This window comes from Mesocricetus auratus, unplaced genomic scaffold, assembly GCF_017639785.1.
Source record: "Mesocricetus auratus isolate SY011 unplaced genomic scaffold, BCM_Maur_2.0 Super-Scaffold_100014, whole genome shotgun sequence".
Lineage (NCBI taxonomy): Eukaryota > Metazoa > Chordata > Mammalia > Rodentia > Cricetidae > Mesocricetus > Mesocricetus auratus.
The window spans coordinates 25,501,120-25,523,568 of record NW_024429197.1 but is presented as its reverse complement, the minus strand read 5'-3'; the positions used below and the strand labels follow the sequence as shown (position 1 = coordinate 25,523,568).

The following is a 22,449-nucleotide window of genomic DNA, read 5'->3' as shown; positions in this document are numbered from 1 at the left end:
TTATAGATGGTTGTGAGCCCCCATATGGTTTCTGAGAATTGAATTCAGGACCTCTGGAAGAGCAGCCAGTACTCTTAACTTCTGAGCCATCTCTCTAGTCCTTGGGGATCAATCTTGAATTTTTCCTTTAGAGATACATTGTTCCTCTTCATTCCTTCAGGGTACAGTAATATGAATCATATTGCTTTTGAGTGGACTTCCTTTCTTTAGTCACATGTTTAGTTTTCTGGGATCCACCAATTCAAATTTGTCTTGTTTGTTTTACTTTATTGATTTTGTTGCTATTCTCTGTTGTCTCCCCTCTGAATCTCTTCACTCTTCTGTCTAAATATTTGTTTTATTATCATTTAGAACCGATTTATCGAGGAAATAAAGAACCACATGTAGCTTCTTTCCTACGTTCTACCAACTATGTTCAGGCTGCTTTGTTAGCTGTTTTCTAAAGAAAACTGTGAAAGTTGGACCAGCAGTAATTGTATCACCTGGGAACTTGCTAGAAATGGAGACTTTTAGACCCCAAGGCATATCCAGTAACTTGTGTTGTAGATTTTACTTTGTGTGAGTTATTTCGTTAAGTGGAAAAGTAGAAGAATTTTAAAAATTTAGTAGTTATAATTTCAACGGTAGCTAGTTTTATAAGCTGAATCAAAACCTTTTCAAACAAGATAGGTATTAGCTAGGGAAGTGGCTTGCTGACTTACATGCACAAGGCTCTGGGTTTGATCTCTAGTGCTACCAAATGTTTCTTGTGTGTATAATAGCAAGTTCTTCCCCAGATAGTAATTTCAGCAGTCTTATAGTTCTGATTCACACCCCTCCAACAAACCAACACACAAACAAAACCTTCAAGGCCTAAGTATGTATCAGTGTAGTGCCTGCCTAACAGGTTCAAGGCCCTAGGTTCAGTTTCTAGTATTACAAAACAAAAAATAGCTTTATTGCAGTAAAAATTACATGTAACACGATAAATAAAAGGCCCAGAGACAGATATTGTGGTTCAAACTTCAAGTTGAAAAGTAAAGTAGTGAAGCACTAGCTCTTACCACTGCCTCAGACTGAATGGGCTGATCGTGCTGTGTAGGAGTGAACCCTACTAAGCTATCCACCCATGAGGGCGGAGACAAGTAAATTAGCACAGGTAGATAGAAAAGGAAGTGAAAGGAAAAGGACCCTCTCTTTTTCTCTTGGAAGCCAGCCACACTTCTAACTCCTAGCTTGTGTGACACTCTCTCTGGTAAATAAATATATTGTTTTCCCTATAGCATTGACTATCATCTATAGTGCTGCCTCTCCTCAGCATGGCTGTAGAATCCTGAGACTGAATGTCTTCCTGTCCTCAATGTGGCTGGAGAATGAATGTTTGGTACTGAGTCCTTGTTGGCAGGCTGCATATTGCAGTTACAAGGAAACAATCAATCATTTTACTATTTACCTTGAAAGTTAATCTTATAAGGAATCTTAAAGGAATCACAAACCTAAACTTTCATATATAAAGAACAGTAAGCTAAGCCAGGAGTTAGTGGTGCATGCCTTTATTCCCAGCAGTCAGGAGGCAGAGGCAGGTGGATCTCTGTGAGTTCAAGACCAGCCTGGTCTACAGAGCAAGTTCCAGGACAGCCTCCAAAATAATACAGAGAAACCCTGTCTCGAAAAAAACAAAAACAAACAAACAAGTCAACTGTACTTCAGATCCTAGGGTGCAGGCCCATTTATCAATAGTTTCTGATATCAGGAGATTGAGGGCAGGAATAAGTACAAGGAATTAACCATCCCTTTTGATCACCAGTCAAACCTAGAAAAGAAAGTATGGCAGCTAGCAACAATTGGGCTGTTTTGAATTTTTGACCCTAACCTCAAGACACCTCTCCTTTGTGATTTGGGACATTTCTCTCTGACAAGTCCTTGGACTGAAATTCTTGTCACTAGGACACTTGCCCTTCTCTCCCCTATCCCTGCTCTTGCTCCCTACATGTTCTCCGCTCACTCTTGGAGCTTGCTCTGTCTCTTTTGCCCATCTTCTTACTCTGCTCCTTGAATCTCTTTTCTTCTTCAAACTCAGACATTCCATTAAGGCTAGAAGTCTTACTGCAAATGGAACTTGTACTACTGAGAGCCTGAAAAGCCCAGCATGCATTAGTTAGATCTTTACTTGTGTTTTGAAGATGTTAAGTTTTACTGAAGTAAAAGTTTTTTTTTTTGAAGTAAAAGTATTCTATGAGGAGGAAAAACCTTTACCTTTCTGGCAGCTATTCATAGTGTTTCAAAAGTGCCCCCTGGTTACATTAACATGAGAGCTGGTTTGACTGGCAGTTATTTGAATCTTATTGCAAATAGGTTAAGGAGCTATTCCTGGGTGGAAAATGAATGATTTACATATACAAAATAACATAAATTTCTCTTCTAGCTCTTCCACCAAAGCCGCCTAAGCCAATGACTTCCGCAGTTACAAATGGAGTGAAGGACAGTTTCATTTCTCTTCAAGATGCAGAATGGTACTGGGGAGATATTTCCAGGTAACTGAAATGCTACCCTAATTGAATGCAGTGATTTTCTTTGATTCTGAGAGTTAGTAGTTAGACATTTTAATGCTCTACTGATTTTCATTTAAAGATTACCATTTTAAAAATTGTATATGGGAAACCTTAAAAAGTTTATTAATCCCAGCACTCGGGAGGCAGAGGCAGGTGGATCTCTGTGAGTTCGAGACCAGCCTGGACTACCAAGTGAGTTCCAGGACAGCCTCCAAAGCCACAGAGAAACCCTGTCTCGAAAAACCAAAAAAAAAAAAAAAGGTTTATTTAGGGGTGGGTAAGATGGCTCAGAGGTTTAAAGATGCTTGTAGCCATGCCTGATTACCTGAGTTCAGTCCTCTTCATCCTCATGGTGGAAGAAGAAAACTGACTCCAAAAGTTGTTCCCTAACCTTTGTCCGCAAACATGCACAAGTATGCACACACCAGCATGTGCACACACAAACACACAAAAGAAAAAATTTAAAGAGTCTTTAGGGGGCTGGAGGGATAGCTCAGCTGTTAAAGGCCAGGCTCACAACTACAAAGAACCTTTAGGACCTGGAGTAATGACTCAGTGGTTCAAAGAGCACTTATTGCTCTTCCAGAGGTTTGATTTCCAACACCTACATGGTGTTGGAAACATACATACACACACACACACACACACACACACACACACACACACACACACACACACACACACCCCTATAACTCTAGTTCGAGAGGATACAATGTCTTCTTCTGGTCTCCACAGACATGTGGTGAGCAAACTTACAGGCAGAACACCCATACATATTTAAAAACATTCCTTTTTTTAAAAAAGTGTCATTCTTTCATTCTCATGACAAAATATCAGAAAGATCTTTGGGTTATTGGTGTGATTATACTTTTTCATACTGTGTCAGGGGTGAGCTTTTGAGTAGATGATCCTTATATGTTTAAGATAGTTACATATTATTTACATAATAAAAGATACTTGTTTTAGGTACTTACATTCCCTTTACCTCCTTTTTTTTTTTCTTCAATTTTAGATAGGCTCTCATTCTGAAGTCTTGGCTGGCCTGAAACTTGCTATGTCACTCACAGAGATCCCCTTCTGCCTCACCTGTGTGTGTCAGCATGCCTGGTCTTCCTTTACTTTTCTCTGTAGTCCGGTCAGGGCTTGAATTTGTGATCCTCCTCAGCACCACCTGGCTTGGCTCTTTACCTTTTTCTCCCTAAGGCAGTGGTTCTAAAATCTTTGCACAGGAGTCAGTTGAGGTGGAGCCCAAGAATCTTTGAGGCTTGTCTTGCTTTGTAATCGGTGCTGACCTAGAACCATTGCAAACTTTTGATGTCTTGCCTCGGCCTTTTTAATGCTAGGGTTACAGGCAAGTTCCACCATACCCATCCTAGATGATTTTGATGCAGTTCTTTTTGTTTTTTTTTCATTTTTTGAGACAGATTCTGTCTTTGTAGACCTCGCTGTCCTAGAACTTGCTCTATAGACCAGGTTGTCCTCAAGCTCACAGAGATCTGCCTCCACCTTCTGAGTGCTGGAACTAGAGGCATACACCACTACACCTGGTTTGAAGCAGTTTTTATTATTATTATTATTATTATTATTATATATCTTTTTTTTAGTTTTGAAACTACATTTCCTTTCTTCCCTTTCCTCCCTCCAACTCCCATATATCCTTGCATACTCTCTTTCAAATTCATGACTTTTTTTTGTAATTTCTTTATATAGCTCATTCTCAGAAATAGACATCCAAGACAGATCTGCTTTTTTTGTGTAAAATGTGGATTTGGAAAATTTTGAATACAGAGAGGGAATATATGTATACTCATATTTTTAAATTTATTTTACATACCAACCACAGTTCCCCTCCCTCCTCCCATTCCCTCCCCCTCCCTCCTTTCTAAACCACCCCTATCTACTCCCCAGAAAGGGGCAGGCCTCCCATGGGAGTCAACAAAGTATGGCATATCAACGTGAGGCAGAACCAAGCTCCTACCCCCTGCATCAAGTCTGAGCAAGGCATCCCACCCTAGGGAATAGATTCCAAAGAGCCAGCTCAAGCACCAGGGATAGATCCTGGTCCCACTGTTACACGACAGCCACCCACATGCAGAGGGCCTAGGTCAGTCCCATGCAGGCTCCCTAGCTATCAGTCTAGAGTCTGTGAGTTTCCATGAGCTCAGGTCCCATGAGCTTGGGTCAGTTGTCTCTGAGTTTCCCCACCACGATCCCCCCCAATACAATCCCTCCTCCTTTTCTTCACCTGGACTCCTGAACCTCGGCCCAATGCTTGCCTGTGGGTCTCTGTGTCTGCTTCCATCAATTATTGGATGAGGTTCTATGATGACAATGAGGGTAGTCACCAATCTGATTACAGGAGAAGGCAAGTTCAGGCACTCTCTCCACTATTGCTAGGAGTCTTAGCTGGGGTCATCCTTGTGGATTCCTGGGAGTTTCCCTGGCACCAGGTTTCTCCCTAACCCCATAATCGCTCCCTCTATCAAGATATCTCTTTGAAACTCCCTCTCCGACCCTCCCTCAACTTGACCATCCTGATATATCATGTTCCTATCCCCATCCCCTTCTCCTTACTTCCCCTGTCCCTAGTTTACCCAGGAGGTCTCATCTATTTCCCCTTCCTGGTGTGATCCATGTGTCCCTCTTTGGGTCTTCCTTATTACCTAACTTCTCTGGGGCTGTGGATTGTAGCCTGGTTGTTCTTTGCTTTACATCTAATATCCACTTATGAGTGAGTGCATGTGGTGTTTGTTTTTCTGGTCTGGGTTACCTCACTCAGGTTGGTTTTTTCTAGTTTTATCCATTTGCCTGCAGATTTCATGATGTCATTGTTTTTGACTACTTGAGCAATATTCTATTGTGTAAATGTAACACAGTTTCTCTTTATCCATTCCTCAGTTGAGGAGGGTCTAGGTTGTTTCCAGGTTCTGGCTATTATGAATAATGCTGCTATGAACATTGTTGAGCAAGTGACCTTGGGGTATGATTGAGCTTCTTTGGGTATATGCCCAAAAGTGGTATTACTGGGTCTTTTTTTTGTTTGTTTGTTTTTGTTTTTGTTTTTACGAGACAGGGTTTCTCTGTATTGTTTCGGAGGCTATCAGTCCAGCCCGGCCTCGAACTCACAGAGATCCGCCTGCCTCTGCCTCCCGAGTGCTGGGATTAAAGGCGTGCGCCACTACCACCCGGCATTACTGGGTCTTGAGGTAGATTGATTCCCAATTTTCTAAGAAACCACCATACTGATTTCTAAACTGGCTGTACAAGTTTTCACTCCCACCATCAGTGGAGAAGTGTTCCCCTTACTCCATAACCTCTCCAATATAAGCTGTCAGTGTTTTTGATCTTAACCATTCTGACAGGTATCTCAGAGTTGTTTTGATTTGCACTTCTCTGTTAACTAAGAATATTGAACAATTTTTTTTCTTTTCTTTTCTTTTTTGGTTTTTCGAGACAGGGTTTCTCTGTATTGTTTTGGAGGCTGTCCTGGAACTCACTCTGTAGACCAGGCTGGCCTGGAACTCACAGAGATCCGCCTGCCTCTGCCTCCCGAGTGCTGGGATTAAAGGTGTGGGCCACCAATGCCCGGTGCTGAGCAATTTCTTAAATGTCTTTTGATCATTTGAGATTCTTCTGTTGAGAATTTTCTGTTTAGGTCTGTACCCCATTTTTTGGGGGGGTTTTATGAGACAGGGTTTCTCTGTTTTGTTTTGGAGGCTGTTGGTCCAGCCCGGCCTCGAACTCACAGAGATCCGCCTGCCTCTGCCTCCTGAGTGCTGGGATTAAAGGCATGCGCCACCACCGCCTGGCTCTGTACCCCATTTTTAAATTGGATTATTTGGTATTTTGATGTCTAGTTTCTTGAGTTCTTTATATATTTTGGGGAGCAGCCCTCTGTCAGATGTGGGGTTAGTGAAGATCTTTTCCCATTTTGTAGGCTGCCATTTGGTCTTATTGCCCATGTCCTTTGCCTTACAGAAGCTTTTCAGTTTCAGAAAGTTCCATTTATTAACTGTTGATTTCAGTGTCTGTGCTACTGGTATTGTATTCAGGAAGTAATCTCCTGGGCCAATGTGTTCAAGGCCACTTCCCACTTTCTCTTCACCCTTTCTGTCAGTTTCAGTGTAACTGGCTTTATGTTTGTCTTTGATACACTTGGACTTGATTTTGGTGCTTGATGATATGATATGGATCTCTTTGCAGGCTTCTACATGTAAGCATCCAGTTATGCCAGCACCATTTGTTTAAGATGCTTTCTTTTTTCCATTGTATAATTTTGGCTTCTGTGTTGTGGATTTATGTCAGGGTCTTTGATTTGATCCCACTGACCCACATGTCTGTTTTTATGCCAATACCAACATGTTTTCATTTCAGCTCTGTAGTAGAACTTGAAGTCAGGGATGGTGATGCCTCTGGAAGTTCCTTTATTGAACAGGATTGTTTTAGCTATCCTGGGTTTTTTGTTTTTCCATATGAAGTTGAGTATTGTTCTTTTGAGGTCTGTGAAGAATTGTGTTGGGATTTTGATGGGGATTGCATTGAATCTGTAGACTGCTTTTGTTACAATTTGCCAGTTTTACCATGTTAATCTTACCTATCCAAGAGCATGGGAAATTTTTACATTTTCTGATATCCTTTTCAATTTTTTTCTTCAAAGATTTAAAGTTCTTGTCATACAGGTCTTTCACTTGTTTGGTTAGAGTTACCCATATATATATATATATATATATATATATATATATATATATATATATATATATATATATATTTTTTTTTTTTTTTTTTGGTTTTACGAGACAGGGTTTCTCTGTATTGTTTTGGAGGCTGTTGGTCCATCCTGGCCTCGAACTCACAGAGATCCGCCTGCCTCTGCCTCCCGAGTGCTGGGATTAAAGGCGTGCGCCACCACCGCCCGGCAACCCCAATATATTTTATGTTATGTTATTTGTGGCCATTGTAAAGAGTGTTTCTTTTTCTTTTTCTTTTTTCTTTTTTTTTTTTTTTGGTTTTTCGAGACAGGGTTTCTCTGTATTGTTTTGGAGACTGTCCTGGAACTAGCTCTGTAGACCAGGCTGGCCTCAAACTCACAGGGATCTGCCTGCCTCTGCCTCCCAAGTGCTAGGATTAAAGGTGTGTACCACCAATGCCCGGCGAGTGTTGTTTCTTTCTCAGCCCATTTATCATTTGTATATAGGAGGGCTACTGATTTTTTTTAAGTTAATCTTGTATCCACATCACTGAAGCTGTTTATCAGCTGTAAGAGTTCCTTGGTAAAATTTTTGGGGTCACTTATGTATCACTATCCTATCATCTGCAAATAGGGAAAATTTGACTTCTTCCTTTCCAATTTGTATCCTCTTGATCTCCTTTTGTTGTCTTACTTGATCTAGCTAGAACATCAAGTACTATATTGAATAGATATGGAGTGGACAGACTTCCTGATTTTAGTATAATCTCTTTGAGTTTGACTCCATTTATTTTGATGGCATGTATTGCATTTATTATGGTTAGGCATGTTCCTTGTATCCCTGATCTCTCCAAGACCTTTATCAGGAAGGGGTGTTGGCTTTTGTCAAAGGGTTTCAGCATCTAATGAGATGATCATATCATTTTTTTTCTTTCAATTTGTTTATATGGTAGATTACATTAACAGATTTTTATGTGTTGAACCATCCCTGCATCTGCATCTCTGGGTATTTTATTGAGTATTTTTGCATCAATGTTCATGAGAGAGATTGCTCTATAATTCTTTCTTTGTTGCCTCTTTGTTTGGTTTGGGTATCAGGGTAATTGTAGCTTCATAAAAAGAGTTTGGGAATGTTCCTTGTGTTTCTATTGTGTGGAACAATTTGAGGAGTATTGGTATTAGCTCTTCTTTGAAATTCTGGTAGAATTCTGTGCTGAAGCCATCTGGCCCTAGGCTTTATTGTTGGTTGGGAGGATTTTAGTGATTGCTTCTACTTCATTGGGGGTTATAGGTCTATTTAAATTATTTATCTTGTCTTTATTTAATTTTGGTATGTGGCACATATCCAGAAAATTGTCCTTTTCTTTTAGATTTTCCAATTTTGTGTAGTACAGGTTTTTGAAGTATGACTTAATGATTCTCTAGATTTCCTCAGATTCTCTTGTTATGTCCCCCTTTTTATTTCTGATTTTGTTAATTTGGATATTCTCTCTTTGCCTTTTGGTTAGTTTGTTGATTTTTCTCAAAAAACCAACTCTTTGTTTCATTGATTCTTTGTATTGTTCTCATTGTTTCTATTTTATTGATTTTAGCCCTCGATTTTGATTATTTCCTTTTGTCTACTCTTCCTGGGTGAATTTGCATCTTTTTGTTCTAGAGATTTCAGGTGTGTTGTTAAGTCACTAGTGTGAGATTTCTCTAAATTCTTTATGTAGACACTTAGTGCTATGAACTTTCTTTTTAGCACTCCTTTCATATTGTCCCATAAGTTTGGGTGCATTCATTTTCATTGAATTCTATGAAGTCTTTTCTTTATTTCTTCCTTGACCAGTGGTGATTGAGTTGAGCATTGTTCACTTTCCCTGAGTTTATAGATTTTCTGTATTTTGTGGTGTTGCTGAATTCTAACTTTAAGCCAAGATGATCTGGTAAGATACAGAGGGTTATTCCAAATTTTTTTTTTATGTGTTGAGATTTGCTTTGTGACTGAGTATGTGGTAAATTTTAGGGACGATTCCATGAAGTGCTGAGAAGAAGGTATATTCTTTTGTGCTTGGGTGGAATGTTCTATAGATGTCTGTTAAGTCCATTAGAGTCACAATATCTTTTAGATCCCTTTATTTCTCCGTTAAATTTCTGTCTGGCAGACTTGTCCATTGGTGAGAGTGCATTGTTCAAGTCTCCCACTGTTAGTGTTTGAGGTTTGATGAGTGATTTAAGCTTTAGTAATGTTTGTTTTACAAATGTGGATGCCTTTATATTTGGGGCATCAATGTTCAGAACTGAGCCTTCATCTTGTTGGATTCTTTTCCTGTGATTTACATGAAATATCCTTCATCTCTGTTGATTAGTTTTAGTTTGAAGTCTAATTTGTTAGATATTAGGATATATTGTTAGGTTCATTTGCTTGGAAGGTTTTTTCCCAACCCTTTACTCTGAGTCAATGTATGTCTTTGAAGTTGAGGTATGTTTCTTGTATGCAGCAGAAGGATGAATCCTGTTTTCATATCCATTCTGTTAGTCTGTGTCCCGTAATAGGTGAATTGAGTCCATTGATATTAAGAGATATTAATAGCCAGTGATTTTTCAGTTCCTGTTTTTTTTCTTTTTGGTTTTGTTGGTGGTGGTAATGCATGTGCGTTTCCCTTTTTGGGATTATCTATTGCCTGTGTTTTCGTGGGTCCCAGTAACTTCCTTGGCTTGCAGTTTTCCTTCTAGTACAGTAGGGCTGGATTTGTGGGTAGGTATTGTTTAAATCTGGTTTTATTGTGGTATATCTTGTTTTCTCCATCTATGGTGATTGAAAGTTGGTGTTTTGTTTTTTGTTTTGTTTTGTTTTTTTGAGACAGTTTTCTCTGTGGCTTTGGAGGCTGTCCTGTAACTAGCTCTTGTAGACCTGACTGGTCTCATCTTCACAGCAATCTGTCTGCCTCTGTCTCCCGAGTGCTGGGATTAAAGATGTGTGCCACCACCGACCAGCGTTGATTGAAAGTTTTGCTGAGTATATTAGTCTGGGCTGGCATCCTTGGTCTCTTAGTGTCTGCATGACATCTGTCCAAGCCCTTCTGATTTTCAGAGTCTCCATTGAGAAGTTTGGTGTAATTCTGATAGGTCTGCCTTATATGTTACTTGGCCTTTTTCCTTTGCAGCACTTAATATTCTTTATTTTGTATGTTTAGTGTTTTGATAATTATGTGATGAGGGAACTTTTTTGGTTCAGTCTATTTGGTGTTCTGTATGTTTCTTGTGTCTTCATAGGCATGTCCTTTTTTTGGTTGGGGAAGTTTTCTTCTATGATTTTGTTGAGTGTTTTCTGTGCCTTTGAGCTGGAATTCTCCTTTTATTCCTTTTCTTAGGTTTGGTCTTTTCATGGTGTCCCAGATTTCCTGGATGTTTTGTGTTAAGAATTTATTGAATTTAACATTTTCTTTGACCAGTGAATCTATTTCCTCTATTATATCTTCAAAGCCTGACATTCTCTCTTCCATCTCTTGTATTCTGCTGGCTATGCTTGCATCTGTATTTCTTATTCATTTACCCAGATTTGCCATTTGCAGAATTCCCTCAGTTTGTTTCTTCTTTATTGCCGCTATTTCCTTCACCTTTTTTTCCTTCAAGGGCTGGATTGTCATCTTAAGTTTTTTTTGTTTTTTGTTTTTTTTTTTTTTCCTCGAGACAGGGTTTCTCTATGGCTTTGGAGACTGTCCTGGAACTAGCTCTTGTAAACCAGACTGGTCTCAACTCACAGTGATCTGCCTGCCTCTGCCTCCCAAGTGCTGGTTTTAAAGGCGTGTACTACCAACGGGTGGGTCATAAAGTTATATTTAGGATCATTTTCTTCTGCTTGGGATGTTCAAGTCTTGCTGTAGTAGAAGGTTCCGGGTGCTGCTATATTGCTCTTTATGTTGTTGAATGTATTCTTACACTGCTGTTTACCCATCTGGGTTTGGGATAATTATAGGTACAGATATTGATTTTTGTGATGCCCTTGTTGAATGTGTCTTTTGTTCCTTTATTGTCTGTTTCCTTTATTTTCTTTTGGCCCGAATGGCCAAGGGTTCTGGTAATTGGCTAGTTGTCAGGTGGAGCAGGGTTGTCTCACCTGAGGTTTGTAGGGGTTTGGTTGCCTAGATCACAGCATATAGTTGAATTTTTCTGGCTGATGTGGGCTTTACTTGTGCCTATGGGGTCTGTTCTTCTAACTGTGTGGGTTGTCATGTGCCTAACCCTCTTCTTCCATCTGGTGTGAGTGGAGCCTATAGGGTCTGCTGATGTTGCTGGAGAGGGCTGTTCATGGGGTTAGGGTTAGATTAGGGGTTAGAGGAGTTAGGGTTACGGAGGCTGCTCTTCTTCCAATTGGTACAGGTGGTGTTTGTGCCTGTAGGGGCTGCTGATCTTGCGGGGAGGGGGATGTTTGGCCAGGGGGAGAATGATGGGTTTGGTGGCTTTGGGCAGCCGAGTGGGTCTTGTACGTTCCAGTGTCCAGTGGGTGGCAGTGGTGGTAGTGTGACCGGCCTGCAGGACTTTTACCTGCTGGCTGGCTGCTAGGGCTCATACATTTTTTTTGAATATTGTATCTTTTATTTATTTTCTTTCTCATGAAACTTTAATGGGTCTCTAATGGCTTTTTTTTTTTTTAAAGATGGAATCTCACTGTGTATTCCAGTCTGGCTAGAAGCATGCTCTGTAGACCCTGCTGACCTTGATTTAATCCCCCACCTCAGCCTCATGAGTGACCATTAAAGGCTTGCACTACTATGCCCAATATCTATTTTATTTCCTTTTTCTTTTTTAAACCCTGACTGTTGATGTTAATGCAGGCTGCAGTTTGATGCTGGAGTACCATAATATACCACCAGTTGGCTCCCAAACTGTGACATGGAGACTTCTTATTAGTTATGAGTGCTCGGCCTGATCTTATGCTTGTCCACTGGCTTTTAGAACTTAACCTGTTTCTCTTCATTTATGTTTTGTCTCGGGCTTTTTACCTTTCTTTCTTTCAGTATGTTCTATTTTCACTGCTTCTCGGGGCTGGCTGGCTGGCTGCTCTGATTCTGGCCCTGGGCATGCCCCTCTCCTTCTTCTTCTTCTTCTTCTCCTCCTCCTCCTCCTCCTCCTCCTCCTCCTCCTCCTCCTCCTCCTCCTCCTCCTCCTCCTCCTCCTCCTCCTCCTCCTCCTCCTCCTCCTCTTCTTCTCTTGAGCCTAGATTTCTCCTCCTACTTATTCTCTCTGCCTGCTAGCTCCACCTATCTAGCTATATTGGCCATTCAGCTTTTTATTAGACCAATCAGATGTCTTAGGCAGACAAGGTGAAACAAATGCAACACACCATAGTGTAAAAAATGTGTTAATATCTTTACATCATTAACAAAGGCAGCATAAATAAATGTAACACACCTTTACACAGTTAAAGTAATATTCCACAACATAAAGGTCATCTAAGTTGTATTTTAAAATCATGTTCTACTGGAATTCAAGGATCTTTCATGTCCTATATTTCATTGAATAATGTTTCTGAAATTCCTAAATTGCAGAAGAAATTTGTTATTAACATGAATTCAAATTAGAGAGCATGGTGTTGATAGGCTGTGAATGTCAGTAACAGCTGCATAAACAACGCCCTCCTTCTTATACAGCTGTGGGTTTGTCTTGACACTCTTCATGTTCAGACCTGCCTAAGAAAGCCCTAAAGGCATAGTAGAAACAGGATCTGTGTAGACAGTTGAAATCTGGAGGAGTCAAACATCAAGTAGTTTTCCCCTAGATTACATAATACCAAAAATAAAAACAGAAATCGTTTCCATGGGAAGGACCTAGGTGACCACTGGAGACTTGAGGGTGTTGTAACCTTCCAGCTAATCTTGATAATAATTTGTGAAGACAACCTGTGTTTAAGATTTTTTCTTTTTCAAATGTTTCCTATAATTTTACTTCTCAGGGAAGAGGTAAATGACAAATTACGGGACATGCCAGATGGTACCTTCTTAGTGCGTGATGCCTCAACAAAACTGCAGGGGGACTACACGTTGACCCTGAGGTGAGTGCCTTCCTGCCTTTGCTAGTGTCCTCCTGGCACGAGTATGTAGAGAGTTGTGTATTTTGCTAAGTCTTTTTATATTTTATTTATTTTTGTGGCGCCAGCGCCACAAGCAACTCCAAGGTATCAGGGAAAGAAAGACCAGACATCCAGCTGTTTGTACTAATAGAATGCATGTGTTGCCTTTATTACCAGGAGAGTGTGTGTGTGTGTGTGTGTGTGTGTGTGTGTGTGTGTGTGTGTGTGTCTTCATTGCAAGTGCTAAGAGGTCCTTCCCTTGTAGGAGGGAGGAGTTTTTTATACAAGTGTACAGCACAGTGGAAAAAACCCCAGGTAGAAAAGATCGTTGTTTTCCTCCTGCTAGATGTTGATGTCAGAGGGTCAAGGCCAGGGCAGTAAGCCAGGACTAGAAAACAGAAAGCACTTGGACTGGAAAACAAGTTGCACTTGTAGGCTGACCAGCAACTCAGAGAGACCCCATGGGGCTGGGTCCCAACATCTCTCCCCTTCTTTATATATATAAATTAGCACCTATCTCAGGTGACTAGGATGTTAATGTCAATCTTAGTATACAAAAACAAACATTTATAAACAATATTTGGGAATGTGGGCGTCGTTCTTTCCAAGCTACTTCCTGCTGTTAAGGGGCACTGAAATACCATGGGGATCATGACAAAAACAAAAACAAAAAAACCAAACCCAGAACCCTGTTGAAGTTCTTGTTTTTGTGGTCTGTAAGGCTGCATCATCTCAGCTGTTTTAGGTGTTGGATCACTTGGGCCACTGCTTCAGGTGGTCTTGCTTCATCAAACCATACTAGTCTGGAAGGAACCCACAGCTTTTTATGTTCTGTGGAAACAAAAGTAGAAATTCTTTTCCCAAGTAACCTGTCCTTATATTTAAATTTAGAAGTCAAAGCATTTTCAAAACATGTAAGTTGGATTAATTTAGCAACATTAATAATCAAATGTCTTTTAGCAGTTTTTGTTCCTTTCTTAGCAATTAAACAATTTAAAGACAACACAACTGTACACAGTATCCAGACTCTCTGTGTATTTTTCATTTTATATACTTTTAACTTTTCCTTTTCTTTTACTTAATACCAGTACCTCCTTTATTAACCGTTACCAATTTTCAATTCACCCGCTTTTAATCCATCCTCCAACTGAGGGTGATCTCTCAGGTTCCCCTTTCTTTCCTGACCTTGGTGTCAGGCAAAGGCCTGGAGATTTAATCCAATCCACCCTCCAACCTAGGGTGATCTCTCAGGTTCCCCTTTCTTTCCTGACCTTGGTGTCAGGTGAAGGCCTGGAGATTTAATCCAATCCACCCTCCAACCTAGGGTGATCTCTCAGGGTCCCCTTACTTTCCTGACCTTTGTGTCAGGCGAAGGCCTGGAGATTTAATCCAATCCACCCTCCAACTGAGGGCCATCTCTCAGGGTCCCCTTACTTTCCTGACCTTTGTGTCAGGCAAGGCCTGGAGATTTAATCCAATCCACCCTCCAACCTAGGGTGATCTCTCAGGCAAAGCCTGGAGGTTTGACCATTTAATTTTACTGTTAAAAATTGAGGTACCTGTTTTTAATTCTTTTCTTTCTCGAGTCTTCTATCTGGCCAATCTTTCCCAGTCTTTCCAAGTCTCTCTGGATCTCAGTGGAACCTCCAATTGCTGTGCCAGCGCCACAACCAAGTCCAGGGTATCAGGAAAAGAGAGACCAAACGTCCACTTGTTTGTACTAATAGAATGCATGTGTTGCCTTTATTACCAGGAGTGTGTGTGTGTGTGTGTGTGTGTGTGTCTTCATTGCAAGTGCTAAGAGGTCCCTCCCTTGTAGGAGGGAGGAGCTTTTTATACAAGTGTACAGCACAGTGGAAAAAACCCCAGGTAGAAAAGATCGTTGTTTTCCTCCTGCTAGATGTTGATGTCAGAGGGTCAAGGCCAGGGCAGTAAGCCAGGACTAGAAAACAGAAAGCACTTGGACTGGAAAACAAGTTGCACTTGTAGGCTGACCAGCAACTCAGAGAGACCCCATGGGGCTGGGGCCCAACATATTTTTATTTAATTTAGGTATATAATTTTAGTTTAGCCCATATTTAACTTTATAATCCCTTTCCTGTACATAAAATGTTTAAATACCTGTTTTATTTTAAATATATGTAGCAATAAAATAAAAAGGGTAAAATTTCCTAAATGTTATGGAATAAATAATATATTATCTTACTCTCTTCATTAGTGAAATAAATGTCATGGGTGTAGCTTAAGGTTATTAATGAGCCTGTCTAGAAAAAAAACTCAATTTTTTCCTAATGTGGGCTCTAGGAAGTAGAATTCAGCATAATTTTGACAAAGCAAACAATAAGTAGGATAAGCTTTTAAAGTTATATAACTTAGCTGAAGTTTCAGTATTCTTTAGGAATAAAGACAAGCAGTGCTTCCTAGTCTAGGACCACCTTTAGGATTTGATGCTAAAAGGAATGAGGCTGGAAATTGGCTCAGTGGTTAGGAACACTGCTGCAGAAGACCTGGGTTCAATTCCCAGCACCCTCATGGGTAGCTCACAACCAACCCTCTGAGGTTCCAGTTGTAGGGGGTACCTTTCAAGCCTGGGGTGTATATATAAACATATAAGCAAAACACTTGTACACACATAATAATTGTTTATTTTTCAAGACAGTGTTTTTCTATGTAACAGCCCTGGTTGTTCAGGAACTCACTTGGTAGACCAGATTAGTGTTGAACTCACAGAGATTTGCCTGCCTCTGCTTCCTGAGTGCTGGGATTAAAGGTGTGCTTTAAAAATAAAATAATTTTTCAAAAATTAGAGGAATCTTCAATATTTTCTAGTTTACGTGGGTTTCTCTGGATGTAGGAATTCCTCGACTAGCATTGCTCAAAAAAGGGGCCTGTGATATTCCTTTAGAGACAGTCCATTTTATTGTTGGACAGTAATACAATTTAGAAGATTATCTTTGCATGGGGTATTGTTTCTAGGATTGGGAATACTGATAGACTTAAGTCATGGCTTTACCCTGAATAGTTTATAATCTAAGTGTATAATTGTGGAGTACGAGAAATAAATATGCCCTGTATCTTAATTGTTTCATTAAAGTTCATCCAATCTCCCCATCTTTCTTTCTCTTTCCATTTGTTTTTCTTTGGTTTGTTTGTGTCGGGACAAGATCTTTCTAAATACCTCTGGCTGTCCTGAACAGAACTTGCTATGTAGATTAGACTGGCTTGGAACTTACGAGATCTGTCTGCTCTACCTTCCAAGTACTTAGAGGATAGATGTGTGCCACCATGCTCAGCTCCTCCTTTTTAACCCCTGTAACTGTTGTTCTATTTTCTGTCTATAAATTTTATTTCAGGGGCCTCATATAAATAGAATCGTACTGTATTTATCCTTCTGTGTCTCCTTTATCATTCTTCAGTTTAACATTTTTGAGGTTCATATATGTGATAGCATAGATTTGAATTATATCACCAATAAGGCTGAATAATATGTTGTATGCATATAATATATTTATCTATTCATTAGTTGATAGATGTTGACAAGAATGCTTTAAGGTTTTCATCCATCTAGAAAAGATTGGCAAATAGTTGGTTTTCAGTAAATATTGAATAGAGGACAGATTAAATGACAGGACAGGGAGCCGGGCAGTGGTGGCACATGCCTTTAATCCCAGCACTCGGGAGGCAGAGGCAGGCAGATCTCTGTGAGTTTGGGGCTAGACTGGACTGGCAGCCTCCAAAACAATACAGAGAAACCCCGTCTTGTAAAACCAAAAAAAAAAAGAAAAGAAAAGAAAAGAAAATGACAGGACAGGGAAACTTTCTCAGAGGAAATGGCATTTGAACTGTCCCCTTATTGGTTTTTCTAGGCAGACAAATGATGAACTTAAATTTAATAAACACTTAATCTCAGTTATATAACTACACAGGTCATTTAACAAGTTAAATTTTTTGTCTGTTGTAACTCCTATCTGTCACGTCTGCTGCCTGGCCTGTGTCCGAGAACGTGCGGAGGGTGTCGGGGATTGACAACACAGAGACTTGTTCAACGATATAAAGAAAACTTTAAACAGGCTCCAAAAAGGTTCAAGAAAACTTCCTAAGAAAAGCTCCCACCAGAGAAGCTTCTGCTCTCTCCTCTACCCTGGCTGGTTCTGCCCTGACACCAGAGGTGGATGTGTGTGGGTTTGAAGGTGCGGTTAGTCTTTGGACAAGGTCGAGGTCAGGGCAGTTTCCGTGGGAAGGCCTTTTCCAGGAACTTATTGCCCCGGACATTGTATCGTTTTTAGCAAACATGTTTTTACTAAACATTGTCTTACAGCTGCCTACTCCCAGGCAGAAGGGGAAGTGGGTCTCTACTCAAGGTCTGGTGTTCCCACACCTATCCAGGAGGCAAAGTCAGGAGGATTATAAATTCAACCTTACCTGGGTAACTTACTGTCCCAAAAAAGAAGTGAAGGGTAGAGGGGCTAGGGAGATCACTCAGTAGTTAAGAGTTGCTGTCTATTCTTTGAGAGGGCCTGAGTTCAGTTCCCATCATCCACATGGCAGCTTATAACCATCTATAACTGCAGTTCCAAAGTATCTGATATTCTCTTCTGACCTGACCTGTATGAGCACCAGGAAAGCACATGATGCACAGATATACACACAGGCAAACACCCATACACATTTTAAAAATTAAAATAGGATGGGCATACAGCTTAGTGGTGGAGTGCTTGCTTAACATGAATGAGGGCTCTAGGTTCCATTTCCAGTGCTGCCAGAATAACAAAACAAAACAAGTTTTGCTTAAAGGACCACTTAGTCAGATAAAGACAAATGAAGTCAGAAAACTGTATTGAACAAGAGTTAACGTAATAGAGTTTCAAAAAATATGCTTTGGGAGCTGAAAGAAAGGGAGTACACTGTTGAGGGCACATTGAAATCTGATCTTCATGGAAGAAATTATGTTTTATGTGTCAAAACAGGGATATCAGTTGCAAAAGTAGGTAACACTAGGAGCAAACACAGGTGGAAGTGAGAAATTGGAACTTTTTTTGTGTGTGTGATGCAGTTTCATTTGGTTTGGATTCTAGCTGTGTAAAATTTGGTTAAGAGGAAGTGGTAGGGGATAGAAGGCTTGGGAACTTAGACAGTCTTGAATTCTAAAATGTGGAATTTATATTTAATATTGTAGGTGGATAAAGTTATGGTAAGACTATATTTTTAAATGAAAGTAAGCCAGGCATTGGTGGTGCATGCCTTTAATCCCAGCACTCGGGAGGCAGAGGCAGGTGGATCTCTGTGAGTTCGAGGCCAGCCTGGTCTACAGAGTGAGTTCCAGGACAGCCTCCAAAGCCACAGAGAACCCCTGTTTCAAAAAAAAAAACTGAACAATACAAATATATTGAAAGGAGTTTAAGGAAGGCTTTTGAGGTAATGACCTCTGAGAGCTGAAGGATCAGAAATCGCCAGCCAAAACCAAGCGTAGGTGGCACATGCCTTTAATCCCAGCACTCAGGAGGCAGAGACAGGCAGATCTCTGAGTTTGAGGCCAGCCTGGTCTACATAGTAAATTCCAGACCAGCTAGGGCTGCACAGTGAGAAGCTGTCCTGAAGAAAGAAAAGCAACAGCAGCAACAAGGGGTTGGGTGACTGGGGAGATGGCTTACTGGGTGAAAAGTGTTTGCTGCCAAGGCTGACGAACTTGTTCAACCCTGAGAGCCTCCGGGTGGAAGGAAAGAGCCACTTCTGTATGTTGTCCCATGATTTCCATAAACAACGTAATGTTTGAAATATTACATTTTCCTTCTAAAGGAAGAAAGGAGCTGGTATTCTCCTTAGATGGTAGAGTGCTTGTCTACACATATAAATCCCTAAATTGTATCTCTAGAACTGGAGGTGGGAACAGGACAGTCTAGAGTTAGGATATTCTTGGCTAGTAGAGTTAGCTGGCAGACTGGTTACCTGAGACCCTTCTCAGAACAACACCCCCACAACCACAGAAAAGGAAAGAAAGAACCGGAAGAGAAGGAAGGACTGGGGCCAAGGAGACAGACCCTGGATTTGGTAAAAGTTACTGGTGACCCTTCCATGGAAGAGATGAAAGTGAAACTGGACTGTAGAGAATAATAGTAAAGAAGCTTTCAGGTCCTTAGGCATCTTTTAACTGGGGTTGGTGGGGTGACTTAGTAGTTAAAGGCACTTGTGCAAAGCGTAGCAACCTAAGTTCAATCTCCAGAGACCAGTGGCATGTGCCACTCTTCCAATAATAGTATATTTGTAAAAGACAAGCATAAAGCAACTGTTTAAACTTAGTAACCAGGTAGTCTATTAAAAAAAAAGAAAAAAGAAAAGAAAATGTCCTCACCAGGTTGGCCTGTGGGCCAGCATGCAGTGCATTTTCTTGTTGATGATTGATTTGGGAGGGCCCAGCTCACTGTGGGTGGGGCCATCCCTGGGCTGGTGGTCCTAGGTACTATATAAAGCAGGCTGAGCAGGCCATGGAGAACAAGCCAATAAATAAGCAGCACCCCTCCACGGCCTCTTCATCAGCTCCTGCCTTCAGCTTCCTGCCCTGTTTGAGTACCTATCCTGACTTCCCCCAGTGATGGACTGTTACCTGGAAGTATAAGATGAAATAAACCCTTTCCCACCTCCAAAAAAAAGGATACTATGTAATTAAAAATGTCTAGAATTTATTGTCTGCCTGGCACTGACCAGGTGCTAGGATCCAAAGAGGAATATCACTATTCTTTTGTTTAAGAAGGTTAAACTAAGGGAGAGAGACATAACTAAATGAAGATGTATCTTCATTTCTCTGCTGCTCTGCTTGGAGTCCATGGTCCGTTATTATAGTTATCTCTGTAAGACTATCAATTTTTCTTAAATTCCATTTGTTACCTACTTGTGGAGAAAAAGCCAAAAAACACTTTGATTTCACAATTTTATTTTGCATACCAAGCCCAGTTCCCTCTCCCTCTCCTCTTCCCTTGCCCCCCACCAACCTCCCATACCATCCCTCCATCCACTCCCCTGGGAAAGTGAGGGGATCATCAAAGTCTCACATCATTTGGGGCAGGGCCTAGGTGTTCCCCCATGCATCTAGACTGAGAGAATATCCCACCATAGGGAATGGGCTCCCAAACTGTACACTAGGGATAAATACTGGTTCCACTACCAGAGGCCCCATAGACTGCCCAGTGCTCCTAACTGACACCCACGTTCAGGGGGCCTAGTTTGGTCCTATGCTGGTTCCCCAGCTGTCAGACTGGGATCCATGCACTCCCACTTGCTCAGGTCAGCTGTTTCTGTGGGTTTCCCCAGCATGGTCTTGACCCCTTTGTTCATCACTCCTCCCTCTCTGCAACTGGATTCCAGGAGTTCGGCTCAGTGTTTTGCTATGGATCGCTGCTTCTGCTTCTTGACTACTGCTTTAAATGGACCTTTAGCAGCATCCAGCTTCATTTCTGCATTCCATAATCCCTTTATCCTCTCAGTTTTCTACATGAAAACCTACATGTTCTTTATTTCCAGTCCACATCTTCAATTCTCCCTTTTAGCTAAAGAACTCAATTCCTGTTCACTGGGGATGTATACACATAGGAACTTCCTCATACTCTTACTTCCATAGCTATCAGTATTTGTCCACTAGGGTGAACACGTTGCCTTCCTCCAAATAATGATTGTTTCAGTCTGGGGCTACATTTCTATTCGTGGAATGGCTCTTACCCACCCTTCTAACACACTGATGATGGCCATCACTATATGGATTATCTTGTCTAAGTTTTAGGTTTACAGCTCAGAGGTAGAGTACTTGTTTTACATGAACGAAGCTCTAGTATTGCCCCATCCTCCACTTCCCCAAATAATTATCCTGTCTTCTTTTCTCTTTCCTCCTTTTCCTCCTCTTCTTTTAAAAAATAAAAACAAAACAAACGAACAAAACCAAAACAAACCAAACAAAAACCAAAATTGGACCTCACTGTGTAGCTTGACTGACCTGAAACTTTCTATGTAGACCAGACTGACCTAAAACTCAGAGATCCCATTTCTGTGATCACAGGTATGTGCCACCAAACTTGGCCTTATCTTTAGTTCATTTTAGTTAGCTTTATTTACTATCACTAGCTAAAACCTTTTAAGATTTCATTCAAGGTTTTACTTTGCCAAACCTAGTGCTTATTAGATCTGTTGATAATTTTATTTTGAAAATCTTATTTTGAAATGCTATTTTCAAAAAAGATTTAGTTATGTGTTTTTGTTTGGGTAAGTTCATGTGAGCACAGGTGTTTGTGGATGCCAGAAGAGGCAATCGATCTGGAGCTGGAGTTAAGGTGGTTGTGGGCTACTTGAAATGGAGCAGAAGACCTGGATTCTGTCCTCTGCACCTCCTGCTGGCAGCTCACAACCCTCTGTAAATCTAGTTCCAGAGGCTCTGGAGTCTTTGGCCTCATCAGACACCTGCAAGCTTGAGGCACACACATGTAATTAAAAATAGTAAGTCTTTTTTAAAAATTAAAGCCTTACTATATAGTCTGTAAGCTGTTTCATGATCTGATATCTCCTCTTACAGTACTTATTCTTCTCTCTTGATCATTCAGCCCCAGAATCACTGGCTTCCTTGCTGGTTTTTCTTTCTTTCTTTCTTTTTTTAAAGATGGTATCACTATGTAGCCTGGAACTTTATTTGCAATTTTACTTTTTAAATTGTGTGTGTGTGTGTGTGTGTGTGTCTGTCTGTCTGTCTGTCTGTCTGTCTGTCTGTCTGTCTATCTTCAGGTGTGCCAGAGTGTGCTTGTGGAGGTCACAGGGCAACTTCTGAGTGCTGGCTTTTTCCTTCTGCTAAGTAGGTTCTGTGAATGAGTTGATATTGTCGGCAAGGGCCCATATCTGAGAGGCATCTCTGTAACCCTTCTTTAATTTTCTATTTTTGTCCTGAGGCAAAAGGATTATCACATATTTGAGGCCAGTTTGATCTACATGGCAACTTTCAGACAAACCTGGGTGATGATGTAAACCTGTCCCAAAAAGCCAAAACCCAAACAACAAAAAAGCACCCAAATCAGAATGCAACCCTTTCCCTCCCCAAACCTCAGACCTCTGAAATGCACATATGGTCTTTTGAGTTTGTATGGCTTGTTTGTCATTGTGTCCATAGCATTTTGTGTAGTTCCTGGTACATAGATGTTTGTGGG

General features: G+C 40.7%; 1 protein-coding gene across 3 annotated transcripts in view; it reads left to right on the top strand.

Annotated features, from left to right (window-relative positions):
- LOC101831400 (phosphatidylinositol 3-kinase regulatory subunit gamma) overlaps window positions 1-22,449 on the top strand; it is a 125,998-nt gene that overhangs the window by 75,205 nt on the left and 28,344 nt on the right. For all 3 annotated transcript variants that reach the window (XM_040756924.1, XM_040756920.1, XM_040756921.1), the window contains 2 exons: window positions 2,405-2,513; window positions 13,157-13,255. In XM_040756924.1, the coding sequence (XP_040612858.1) occupies window positions 2,405-2,513; window positions 13,157-13,255 (208 nt within the window). The remainder of the gene's footprint in view (window positions 1-2,404; window positions 2,514-13,156; window positions 13,256-22,449) is intronic.